At 48.9% G+C, this 10,995-nt stretch overlaps 6 protein-coding genes across 6 annotated transcripts; 4 read left to right on the top strand and 2 right to left on the bottom strand.

Annotated features, from left to right (window-relative positions):
- Positions 1-1,392: 1,392 nt before the first annotated feature.
- BDV14DRAFT_202810 (uncharacterized protein) lies at positions 1,393-2,270 on the top strand (the record flags this gene model as incomplete). The annotated part of the gene is made up of 3 exons (XM_073774134.1): positions 1,393-1,578; positions 1,647-1,690; positions 1,760-2,270. 3 exons carry the CDS (start codon positions 1,393-1,395, stop codon positions 2,268-2,270), a joined length of 741 nt encoding a protein of 246 aa, XP_073625444.1.
- Positions 2,271-2,474: 204 nt separating this feature from the next.
- BDV14DRAFT_178382 (uncharacterized protein) lies at positions 2,475-3,732 on the bottom strand. Its single transcript, XM_073769573.1, has 2 exons — positions 3,344-3,732; positions 2,475-3,281 (listed from the first exon to the last, which is right to left on the bottom strand). The coding sequence occupies exons 1-2, from the start codon at positions 3,593-3,595 to the stop codon at positions 2,622-2,624; spliced, it is 912 nt and encodes a 303-aa protein (XP_073625445.1). The 5' UTR covers positions 3,596-3,732; the 3' UTR covers positions 2,475-2,621.
- A 1,564-nt stretch (positions 3,733-5,296) lies between these two features.
- On the top strand, positions 5,297-6,402 carry BDV14DRAFT_210629 (nmrA-like family protein; the record flags this gene model as incomplete). The annotated part of the gene is made up of 4 exons (XM_073775943.1): positions 5,297-5,413; positions 5,459-5,909; positions 5,970-6,132; positions 6,205-6,402. 4 exons carry the CDS (start codon positions 5,297-5,299, stop codon positions 6,359-6,361), a joined length of 888 nt encoding a protein of 295 aa, XP_073625446.1. The 3' UTR covers positions 6,362-6,402.
- Positions 6,403-7,047: 645 nt separating this feature from the next.
- On the bottom strand, positions 7,048-7,851 carry BDV14DRAFT_106489 (uncharacterized protein). The gene is made up of 2 exons (XM_073765594.1): positions 7,818-7,851; positions 7,048-7,764 (listed from the first exon to the last, which is right to left on the bottom strand). Exon 2 carries the CDS (start codon positions 7,740-7,742, stop codon positions 7,176-7,178), a length of 567 nt encoding a protein of 188 aa, XP_073625447.1. The 5' UTR covers positions 7,743-7,764; positions 7,818-7,851; the 3' UTR covers positions 7,048-7,175.
- A 422-nt stretch (positions 7,852-8,273) lies between these two features.
- On the top strand, positions 8,274-8,672 carry BDV14DRAFT_202813 (uncharacterized protein; the record flags this gene model as incomplete). Its single annotated transcript, XM_073774135.1, has 1 exon — positions 8,274-8,672. The coding sequence occupies one exon, from the start codon at positions 8,274-8,276 to the stop codon at positions 8,670-8,672; it is 399 nt and encodes a 132-aa protein (XP_073625448.1).
- A 454-nt stretch (positions 8,673-9,126) lies between these two features.
- BDV14DRAFT_202814 (terpene synthase family protein) lies at positions 9,127-10,743 on the top strand (the record flags this gene model as incomplete). Its single annotated transcript, XM_073774136.1, has 8 exons — positions 9,127-9,287; positions 9,366-9,489; positions 9,558-9,777; positions 9,845-10,001; positions 10,089-10,178; positions 10,267-10,300; positions 10,376-10,593; positions 10,662-10,743. 8 exons carry the CDS (start codon positions 9,127-9,129, stop codon positions 10,741-10,743), a joined length of 1,086 nt encoding a protein of 361 aa, XP_073625449.1.
- Positions 10,744-10,995: the final 252 nt, after the last annotated feature.

Here is a 10,995-nt window from a genome sequence, read left to right on the forward strand (position 1 = left end):
AAGACTCCCTCCATGCAATAGCTAGATTGTGTACCGTCCTTTTTTCACAAAATTAAGCCGCATCATCGACCTTGAGGATGAAGTGGGGGGAAAAAAGTGTTTTCAATGTATCCCTGAAGCGATATCAATTACAAGTCTTGCTCCCGGTACACCACAGCCGCAGAGTATGGAGTATGGAGATCTAACCAGTGCCACGGGGCGCGATAGGAGCCTCAGGCAACAGGGAAATATATACATCGCGAAAGGGATCAGTGAGCGACCTATTGCAGCAACGACGAAAACCATGAGTTGTATCAAAGAATAGATTAAACATCGTTTTTCAACTGGAGTACCTAGTCTTTACTTCGTCCATTATTCAGCTGCCCGGTGGACCGCCATTGCTCCCGTCCTGGACCCAGCCGCGGTCGCTTTTGCCAATCTAAGCGGGCTCCAGCTTACGGTTGTTCCTTCCAATTCGGGGTCAGTATACTAGGTACTTAGAGAAGGAAGGTGCAATGGAGACAGTCGTTCCTTCCTGTTTTGCGATCGCACCTTCCATAATCTTGTCCATTTATACAGGGAAGTCGCGATGGGCTGGGGGACGGTCGCTCCTTCCAGATCCATCGGTGCGCGGTCTTGCGTTCCAAGGTGATCAGTAACTGTTTGAAGGGCGGTTCTAAATAGAGATCCTCTTCGAAGCTCAGAACAACTACTATCAGAGAGCAGAGGACCATCTGTTGATCCTATCTCAGATGCGCAAATTCCCGAGTTAGCCGTCCCGCGTGTTCATAGGTTTCGGGATCGGCCCGAGGAACACATGATGCGGCTGATGCTTAATTTATGTTCATCCTCAGCCTCTTACTGTACCTATGCTTAGTTCAAGAACACATCATGGACAAGGATATCGTTTCTTGCAACTCACCAATCGCACTTCGCCATTTAGTGTGGTCGAGTATTCCTCCCCTGGACATTCGAGACCGCGCTCACTGGTCAAAACCCACAATGCAGGGTCTAGAGCCCTGGATCACAGTACAGATCACAGATACATCTCGTTAGCCTCCCCCACGGCCCCTACAAGGCTGCAACTTTTCAGTCATACTACTGTTCGTTAAGCTTCTTTGGAAATGGGGGCCAGGATTTTTGTTTTGGTTGAGGGGGAATTGGCTAAACTCAAATGCCTCCATCCGCACTCCAGATATTTTGTCTTTCGTCGCTCCCTTTCTGTCTTCATGCCGCCTCTGGTCACCCCTGCTCTCCCGTTCTTCTTCCCTTGCAGAGTGACGACTTCATACCAGCCCGCAGTATGGTCTGTCATTTTTGACTCGCCATCTGTCTGCTGGTCTCTTGGGCCAGAGCTGAGTCTAACAGTACCTAGATTGACCTGGTTTTTCCGAAGAATGGCACCTTCGCCCGATGCCCTTGATGCCGGTTGTGTTCGCTGTGCACAATCTCTCTGCCGCCCAACAACTTGACGCAACAATTCAGTACTCCGTGAATCCACTCGGCGCACCAAATGGCAGCGTTTCCGGCACAATGGATGTCCTGGCCGACGCGTCGACAAATGAAACTACCTACTTTATTGCTTCCGGATTGAGCAGGGTGCTCAACACCACTGGCATCTGGGAGCTCTCCTAGACGGTCGGCTGGACTAACTGTTCGGTGTCAAGGGACCCTCAGTACCGCGACGAGCCCTATCCCTAGACAGAAACAGGTCAGGGACTGGACCATGATTTCGTGAAGGACGGTTCCACATATCAGAGTACATTGTTGGCCCTCACAGCGTTGTCTTCACTACCAGCGAAGGCGCCCCTAAACCCAACCTCACCACACTCACCAACGGCGACGACTGCGATAAAGACTCGGCTTTCGTCTTTCCACCCATTTTGGGCTCTCGAGATATTCCATCTGAGCTTGGCTTTGATGAGACCACATGTGCCGAGCTTGTCAACTCGACCTACGCCTCGATGCGGAAATTGACTCTAACATCTTGTCAAGTTAGCATCAGTTCCGATGTTGAGCCAGACATTCTAGCCAGAATCACCGACGATGAGTGCCGCAATGCGATAATCCCTGGGGTAAAGTGTCCGCCCAGTGACCCTAAGGTTGATGTCGCTGCCGATCATGACCACGTCCAGGCGGCATGGCTTGCAGCTACGCTTGCGTTTGCCTTGAGTTTTGCGGTCGTTACATACCAGTCGGACTCTGGCCCAACTGAGAGGTCAAACAGAGCGCTCAAACATTCAATGTGGACTAACAAATCTGGTCACGCGAGTCCTTCATCTCCGGACTAATTGCGTTGAAGTTCAGAAGGTCAACCTTATATCCTTTATCTTAAGGCCACGGGACACTGCCAAGGGGTTTCCTTGCTTGCACCGTCTTTGTGGCCGTCGATCGGCAAATCGTGTTTTGAGCTATCAATCGACGAACATCTTAACAGTCATCACTCGCAAAAGAGAGAGGCCGTTGTTGAATGCAAATACCATTCTTCGGGTAGGCAGTCTTTATGCTTTCAGGCATGGGACGAGTACCGTCCATTCAATAACAACTAGACATATTAATTATCCTCTTATCAGCATGCTCAAATAAACATTACACGCAAACAATCAGTATGATACAGAGATATCTCAGCCGCCCTCCTCAATCTACTTCCTAAACCCACTCTCCTTCTCCAACCAAGTCGCAAAATCCTTCATTTCCGGATGAACACCCTTCAAACTCGGAATATCAGCGCCATACCCCTCCTCCCGAAACCACCTAAACATATACCCCATATCCTTCATCATTGCCATGAAAAGCGAGCAGACGGGTCTAAAGGTCATCGGCAGCGTCTTCCCCGTCTTCTGCTGAAAGATCACATTCATACCGTCAAAAGTCAGCTCGTCGCCGGCAAGTGAAATCGCTTTCCCCTTGTATGTCTCTGAGTTCAGGAACGCCTCGGCACCAAAGAAACCAATGTCACTCGTTGCAACGAGCTGAAGCGGTTTGCCGGCAAGTGTCATCTTGAAGCATGTTGCGAAGACCTTGCCGAAGAAATCGGGGGTCAGGTTCTCGTAGAATGCTGCGGGTCGTAGGATTGTCCATTCCATGCGCCCTTCTCCACTCTGGGCTTTTGTGCGGTCGACGAGGTGGTGCTCGATATTATGCTTCTTGATAAAGTGCGGGATTTTGGTGGGATTGTTAAACGAATTCTTTTCGCCGCCGCGGTCGACGGAGCTGTATACGAAGAATTTGACTTTTTGCTTGATGGATTCGTCGATTAGAGCCTTTCCTTGCGTTTCTTCATCGCTGTTGCCGATTGCTGCCTGATGGAGCGTTAATGACTTCTTAGGTGTGGGACTATGGGGGTTTGATAAATTGCGCTTACCTGCACGCTGTATACACCCCAGATAGGGGACTTGCTCAGCCGCTGCGCATTCTGGAATATACCCGCTGGATTTCCCAAGTCGCCTTGGATTAGCTTGATGTTGGATGATAGTTGAGCTAGTTTTTGAGCTGAAGCTGACGCTGGGTCTCTGGTGACAGCGAGGATTTCGAAGGGGGCTTTGCGCTGGATGAGGCTTCTGATTAGAGAGCCTCCTTGTTTGCCCGTTGCGCCGGTGATAAGGACGGCGGTCATGATGTGAGACGTGATGTATTAGGTAGTTATGTTAGGTGGAGGGATTGGAAACAGCTGAAGAACAGCAACCCTGTCGCGTCTTTAAGCTTTTTCCCAAACGCGGAGGTTAGGTTGCGCCTCACAAGCCAAACCTGAATCTTTACTCGAATTAAGTCCTTGGTGGCGCTCTTTTGCCTGCAATACGTAATCATTCGATTGTCGGGACTAATATGAAGCCCGAGATCCGTGATTATCAACCACCACCGTTTCTGGTGCACGAGGGCGCTAGCGAGGACAAGACATTTATCTCAATTTTTAGATTTCTCTCCCAAGGCTGTCCTGATAACGTCTCCCCATCCCGAAGATGCCCCAGTCATGAGTAGACCGTCTCCAAAGCCTCTGTGCTGTAACCATTTCATGCTGATGCAAGCGGTAGCGCGGCACCACCGCCTTCTTAGTCCGGATTGGAAAGGGGGTGCATTCCTTGGAACACTCCAATGCCTTGCAGGGCGGTCTGTCAAGTCTTCTAACGAACTTTAAGAGTATGTCCTCTACCGGCTTTCGGGTGTTTAGCCCTATCGTACTATCGGCTTGGTACTGTCCTTAGGTTGGCGGTAGTGCGGGCAGAGTGAATTGCTACCTACAGCCTGTGGCCGCAGGCTGGAAAACCCACAGCAATCTTAAATATAAATAACCGTCTTTAAGATAACCCCCGCTAAAGAGTTCTATATATCAAGTCTCATGCTTTTGGTCTAGCAAGCTGGCAGAAACATATTACAGGTAAACAAAACCGCAATCCTGCAAGTGGGTTTTGCAGCCTGCAGGCCACAGGCTGTATTACGGAAAACAACCACCAGGTCTACTTCACAACCAATTTAAGTGGGTCTATTTGCCTCATTTCGTTTCTCCAGTTAAATGTTTCGCCTTGTGCTTAGTTGCCTGTTCAAATGCTACGGCGTATCGGGGGTTAGGTAGCATGTTAGATAGTGCCTGGTTACGGGAGTTGGGTAGATCAAGTACCAATGCGCAAATATATCTACACAGTATAAATATCGCATCCGTATCGAGGTTAGAGAAGAAGTTAGGTAGTGTCGATAGAATCAAGATACGCAGAGGGCGGTTAATGATCGATGTAGTATTCGATACCCGGATGTACAGAGCATCTATCATAGCAGCTTGGTTTCGCCGTGGGACGGACGATTGCGCAGAATGTCTCTAACTAGGTAGATAGATCACTACATACGCCTGTCGGCATTTCCCGTTGACATCACCGTTCCCGCATTATAAATCCGGAGTAGAATTGGAAGACCAACCCTTGCCTCATCTATAGAGTGCCACTGTATGGACTCGGTGCTCGGCACCCCAGAGGACCGACCACCGATCGATTGATAATACTCAGCAACAAACATGCCACCTACTTCTAAAACATTGGCACAGAAATGAGGAGAAACACGACTAAGTGGACGCTTAACAATAGGAATAGTTCTTTGAGCCCTGAATCAGCTCGGGGCCAATATGAACCCTTATGGTGGGTAGGAGATCCGCTTGGAAATCATTTCCAGCCGGGGTTGAGATGATCGCCGCGTGGCGGGAGTTATATAATCCATTGGACGATCATGAAGTATATATATGGTATCGTGTATACAGTGTTGATAGAGACACTCTACAAATAGTATTCACCAGATACCACAGCTTTTCAAGTTTTAACAACAAACAACCACCATGAAGGTCGGAATCGCAGGAATCACAGGCAAATTCGCCCGGCGCCTCGTCACGCACCTCCTCTCCAGCGCCGACAAAACTCTCACAATCAAGGGCTTTTGCCGCGACGCCTCCAAAGTCCCCGAGACCCTAAAGTCCTCTTCCTAACTCGAACTTATTCAGGGAAATGCCTTCGACAAGGAAGCCATCGCCAAGTTCGCTGAAGGTCTCGATGTCATCGTCTGCTGCTACCTCGGCGACGACGAGCTCATGGTGAACGGCCAAAAGCTACTCATCGATGCCTGCGAAGCCGCCAATGTCCCCCGCTATGTTGCGAGTGATTGGGCGCTTGACTATACGAAGTTGAAGTTTGGCGAGCTGTTCCCTAAAGACCCCATGATTCATGTCAAGGCGTACCTTGATGAGAAGAAGAGTGTGGAGGGTGTCCATGTTCTTATTGGTGGTTTTATGGAGCCTATCTTCAGCCCCTTCTTCAACATCGTTGATGTCCAGACAAACACCATCCGGTATTGGGGCGAGGGCACTGAAGTCATGGAGGGAACGACATATGATGATGCGGCGAAGTACACTGCCAAGGTGGTTTTGGATAAGGATGCTAAGGGTATCTTGAAGTGTAAGTCTGCGTCTGTCTAATCCCTCGAATGCATTCTAATCAACTTTTGAATGTATTCAGTCCTCGGCGGCCGCTCTACAATCCAAGAAATTGCCAAATCCTACGAAGAAGTCTACGGCGTCCCCGCGACACTCGAAAAGCGCGGATCCCTCGATGACCTCTACAAGACAATGCACGATATGCGCGCCAAGGACCCCCAAAACATTTACAGCTATATGTCCCTGTAAGTTGTCGTTCATTGCCCTCCGCTGCGCACCTAGGGTTCGGCAAAAACTAACCAATGCCCGTCTCCTAGTTTCTTCTACTACTACTGGATCAATGGCCAGACTCTGCTCGGTTCCGAGCTTGACAATGGTCGCTACCCTGATGTCAAGGCTGCTGATTGGAAGGGATATGTTGCTAGCTGGCCCAAGGATCAGATTGCGACTTCTTTCTTTGCCTTGAATATGTGAGCGTTGAGTTGAGAGTTATTTATTAGGGTTGAATATAAGGCATCTCCTATTACCGGAGTCGCGGCCGTGATGTCTGCGCTAGTTCATAGACCTGTGATAAAGAGAACCTGTAAGAAGGGGTTGTCTTGTATCTACATAAAGTACGAGTAGAAACACAGAGTTCCTGACTCGAGAGACTGAAACTATGCCGTAAAGCTTCAAGGACCATCACTCACGCCACTCTCCCCATTCTTTATCCGAGACGCGTGTTAGGAACGAAAGATACATATTCCGCCTAGAATCCCGATTAAATTGAAAATTGAATTTCGGCTTCACCTCTATATATGGCAGACGTTACAGCACATTGTGACATATCATAAACTGTGCTTCATGGATGGTTTAGCTGTTTCATTTTTACTCTGCTCTTCTCCAGGACGTACCCCGGCCGCTGATCGATCCTGATTGTCCCTAGAGTTTCAAGTGACTTTCAGAAGCTGGCACGTGTTCCCGCATATTTAGCTCATGGCCTGGGTTAAAGGCTTGGGTGATATACCTGCTCTCACTGTACCTGCCTCGGCAGTTCAACTTCGACCAGTTGTACTTTCATATCGCCCTCAACTAGTCTGTTATACCTGCACTTAAAATAGGATACAATAAACAAGATAAACTAACAAAGTAATGTAATTCGTGATAATAGTAAACAAAGTGTTCCAGTCCCGACATACTCTAACAAAAACAAAATCGGGGTCTACATAACCCATTCCTCCATCCCAAACCCAGACAACCAGAAAAATCACAATACATCCTCAAATCCACGATCAAAACGTCCTACTCACTAAACCTCATATCCAACCTTGATGAACTCCCACGCAGTCCCGTCTTCTCCTTTTCCGGCAACAACAAGCTCCATGTCATAGGCTCCTCCAACTCTCATGGCCCGAAATTCATTGTTGTGTTTGACAAGAAGAATATGACCACCGCTGGGATCCTGCCTGACACAGAAAAGCTCCCACCAATTATGTTCCCTTGCCGTTGCAATGAAGCGCCAACGGTTCTGCCTGTTATCGTGGCCGATAAAGCCTCCCGAGACAGCGCTTTTGAAACCGAGCCACAGACCACTGTTCCTGACACAACGCCACCAGTGACCACGAGGGTGGCCGCTTGACGAGCCGAAGGTTTCTCCATCCTGTTGTCCTGCCGGTAGCAAACACAGGTGTCCATCTTTTAGGGTAATGATGAGGCCGGTTTGAGGGTCTCGGATTATGAAAGTTTCTCCGGCGGTAGGGGGGACTGAGATTAGCGCTGGGTAGGGAGGGGGGTCGGCTTCGAATGGGTCGCTGAAGGTGGTATGGGTGGGGGTGCTTATCCCAGGTGAGGAGGGCCGGGAGTCAATGAAGTCCATTGCGTCGCAGAGGTGGAAGGATCTGGAGGGTTCGAGTTAGAATAGCTTTGAGGAACAAGGTAGCTGATGAGATACCTCTGGAAACTGATCCTAACAATGGAGTTGGTCTCTGTTGGGGGTAAAGAAGAAGATGAGAATTGCGGGGAGGAACACAACACAACACAAATATACGCGCCAGGTCACGGGGCCAGGTTCCGCGCCGCGTGGATTCACAGATAATCCATCCCCTGCAGACGCTGGGATTTTCTCAAAGTGAAGTTTATGTGCTCAAGATGGCTTCCTGCTTCTATGGTCTATCAGTTTCCCTGCCAGGGCCAATCCTGGCATTCCGACAACATCAATATGGTAGCATCGTAACGACCACAATAGCGGCACTCTGGCTATATTGCAGAGATCATGGCTCCCATATCTAGAATGACAATGTAAATAAGGTCCAGTCGCCAGCTTCATCCCGAGCCCAGATCTAAATAAGGGGAAGGTTTCCGACGCACCACCCTGAAGATCATCCTCTCCTGGCACAACGAACTGGCCATGTCCCTTGTACTTCAGGTTTACCTGGGCATGAAAGATTTCTTCTCAACTTGTTGTAGTCTCACCACTTCACATATCCAGATCTGTGATGCAGAGCTGAATCAAGAACAGGGATCAATAAACACAGGGTGGCGAACTGGTGTTGTTCTTGGCAGAGGTGCTCCGCCGGTTCCCCAGAAAGCAGGGTTTATGACGTGCGACTTTTTGATCAAAGAGGCTGCTTATGCCGCACTCCTCGGGTTTATCTCCGGTTTCCTTGGAGTCAGCTTCATCCTGAAAGCTCCGAAGGCCGGTCTTGAGCGTCAATCCATGCAATGTGCCAACCCATCAGCCAAGGGAGCCACATTCATCAAGACAGCTGCTGAAAACGAGGGTCATCTGATGAGCAAAGCTCTGTGACATATGCAAGTAAGATCGTGGGGTCCGCTTGGCGTGCATGATAGCTTTACTTCGTTGACGGTCACTCAATGTCTTCATAGCCTCATAGTCCTGAGTATTGGCGTTTTTCGAGCAGACTACATTTCTACGTAGCCAGATGGACATTCTTTGCTTGCTCTTCAGCGCAGTGCAGAGGTTCTCATCGAATAAATTCCTAGTAGGCCTTGGAACCTTTTATCTCGTATGAGAAGCTGAGTTGATTTTGCTTTTTACTACCTGCATGCGGGGTGGTGGCGACGCAAACCTATAGACGGGGATGTGGCTGGCTGACACGAAGGAAGGTATGGCTAGATCCAAGACACCATTATTCTGTCCGGGAAGCGAAGGGGGGGTGAGAATTGCATATATAAAGAAGCACTTTCCAGCTCTAACCCCCCATCTGTAAAATCAATCTACTTTAAGAGAACTCATCACTATGACCACTGAGAAATCAGTCCAAGACACCATCTGGTCCTCGCTCGAGGGCCAGTCGGTCAAAGTCCCTAACCTGCTCAAGCTACTCCCTCCTAGCTCGATTAAGCTCCATCTCGACTACGAAAAGGCGAGAGACGAGGAGCTAAATCCTTGGATTCGTCGGTGCGTTCTCTTCAGTCTTCACCCTTGAGCTACCATACTTATACCATCTCTCTGACACCCGACTAATCCCACTGTCAGCTACGTCGACAACGACAAAACATGCCGCAACCTTCAAAACGACGAATTTGGCCTCTTTGCAGCAGCAATCTGCGCTGATGCATCCTACGAGAAGCTCTGCACTGTAGCGAAGTTCTTCGCTTGGGTATGTCCCCTTCCTCTTCCCGTAAAAGACTTCGATAAGACATGCATTGCTAACCTTCCACCCGCCAGTACTACCTCTGGGACGACCTCTTTGACTTCGACACCCTCAAGAACGAAAGTATCCACGGCATGGGCGAAAACCGCCTCATCAGCATTGAGTATATCAAGCACCAGATCCTTCCGTCCCAGAACGCGCGCCCAGATCTCACATCTTACCCTATGGAGTTGCAGAAGGCGCTTATGGCTTGGGATGAGGTTGGTGTGCATATTCGGGATGAATGTTCGGAGGGTGTGTTCTCTTCGTCCTCTCGTAGGGCGATGCCTACCTGAAAGTAAGATGTTAACAGACCGCACAGAGACCCGTGAATTGCTATGTACTGAAATGGTGGATTATATGAGTTCCGTTGGCGCAGTGAATGCGCTCTTTGAACACGGGCAGACGCCCACGGTCGAAGAGTACTGGAAAAGACGGGACCGTGATGCAGGTGTTTATCCTGGTATCGCGACTATACCGTGAGTTTATATTCTCATTCCATCACTCATCTCTAGGGCAGAGTACGAGGAAGCAGAAAATAGACGACTAATCTACTTCCGGGCCAGATTCGTTGCTGGAATCGACGTCACTGCCGAGGATGTCAGCGGCAGCCTGATGAAGGAGATGTGGAAGCAGACTTCTTATATCGTTCATATGTAAGTTGACACATATCCACTAACTTCAATGCTTCCTTGGACCCCTTGAGATTCTTACTATACTTGTAACTATCTAAATTTCCGGTAGCGCAAACGACATGATCTCCCTCCAGAAGGAACTAGTATGTCTTCCAGTTATCCCTCCATAAATTCAAAGCCCCTATAAACGTCAGAGTTAATCTAGATTCAACCCGCAGGAAGACGGCCAAATCGAAAATCTCATCCCGATCCTAATGTTGAACAACAACATCTCCATCAATCATGCACTGCAGGAAGCATACAACCTCGCAGAGCAAAACATGGACGGATTCTGTCGAACCTCTCGCGCTCTCGCAAGTGATGAGTATCCGCAGCCTGTGAGCGGTGCATTTGCGAAGGGGTGTGGGGGACTTCTTACGGGGCTTCTTCAATGGAGGTAGGGACCATCATCTCCCATCTATGTAAACGACTTCCGGGAGTATCTTGCTAATGACTATCTCTTAGCTATAATGGCGGCCGATACCTCGAGGGAGGAGAACTCGATGCCGAGAATGTTTTCCATTTCCAAATTCCAAAGCGAAACTAGGTACCATAGCCCAAAGGAAGGAACGTTAATAAACGTAGGTATGGTACAGACACCCAAGAAAGGAGTTTTCATTCACCAAGTTATCATTAACAGGCCCGTCTCCCAGCAAGTTCTGAATTTGACCAACTCAAATATGCTCCGATTGATTGAACTAGTTTTCCAACCATTCTGATGTACGCGGTCATATGCAGACATTTATCTACTTAGTAACCAAATTGTACCATTCAATATCACTGTATCGTATGTACTGTT

Source organism: Aspergillus stella-maris, assembly GCF_047715825.1.
Source record: "Aspergillus stella-maris strain CBS 113639 unplaced genomic scaffold BDV14scaffold_51, whole genome shotgun sequence".
NCBI lineage: Eukaryota > Fungi > Ascomycota > Eurotiomycetes > Eurotiales > Aspergillaceae > Aspergillus > Aspergillus stella-maris.

What these genes read in the sequence shown, in the direction of transcription:
- BDV14DRAFT_178382 (XM_073769573.1), bottom strand. Translation starts at nt 3,595, where the DNA reads ATGACCGCCGTCCTTATCACCGGCGCAACGGGCAAACAAGGAGGCTCT. An exon ending in GGGGTGTATACAGCGTGCAG is followed by an intron (nt 3,282 to 3,343) that starts GTAAGCGCAATT and finishes ACGCTCCATCAG; the next exon opens with GCAGCAATCGGCAACAGCGA.
- BDV14DRAFT_106489 (XM_073765594.1), bottom strand. Translation starts at nt 7,742, where the DNA reads ATGGACTTCATTGACTCCCGGCCCTCCTCACCTGGGATAAGCACCCCC.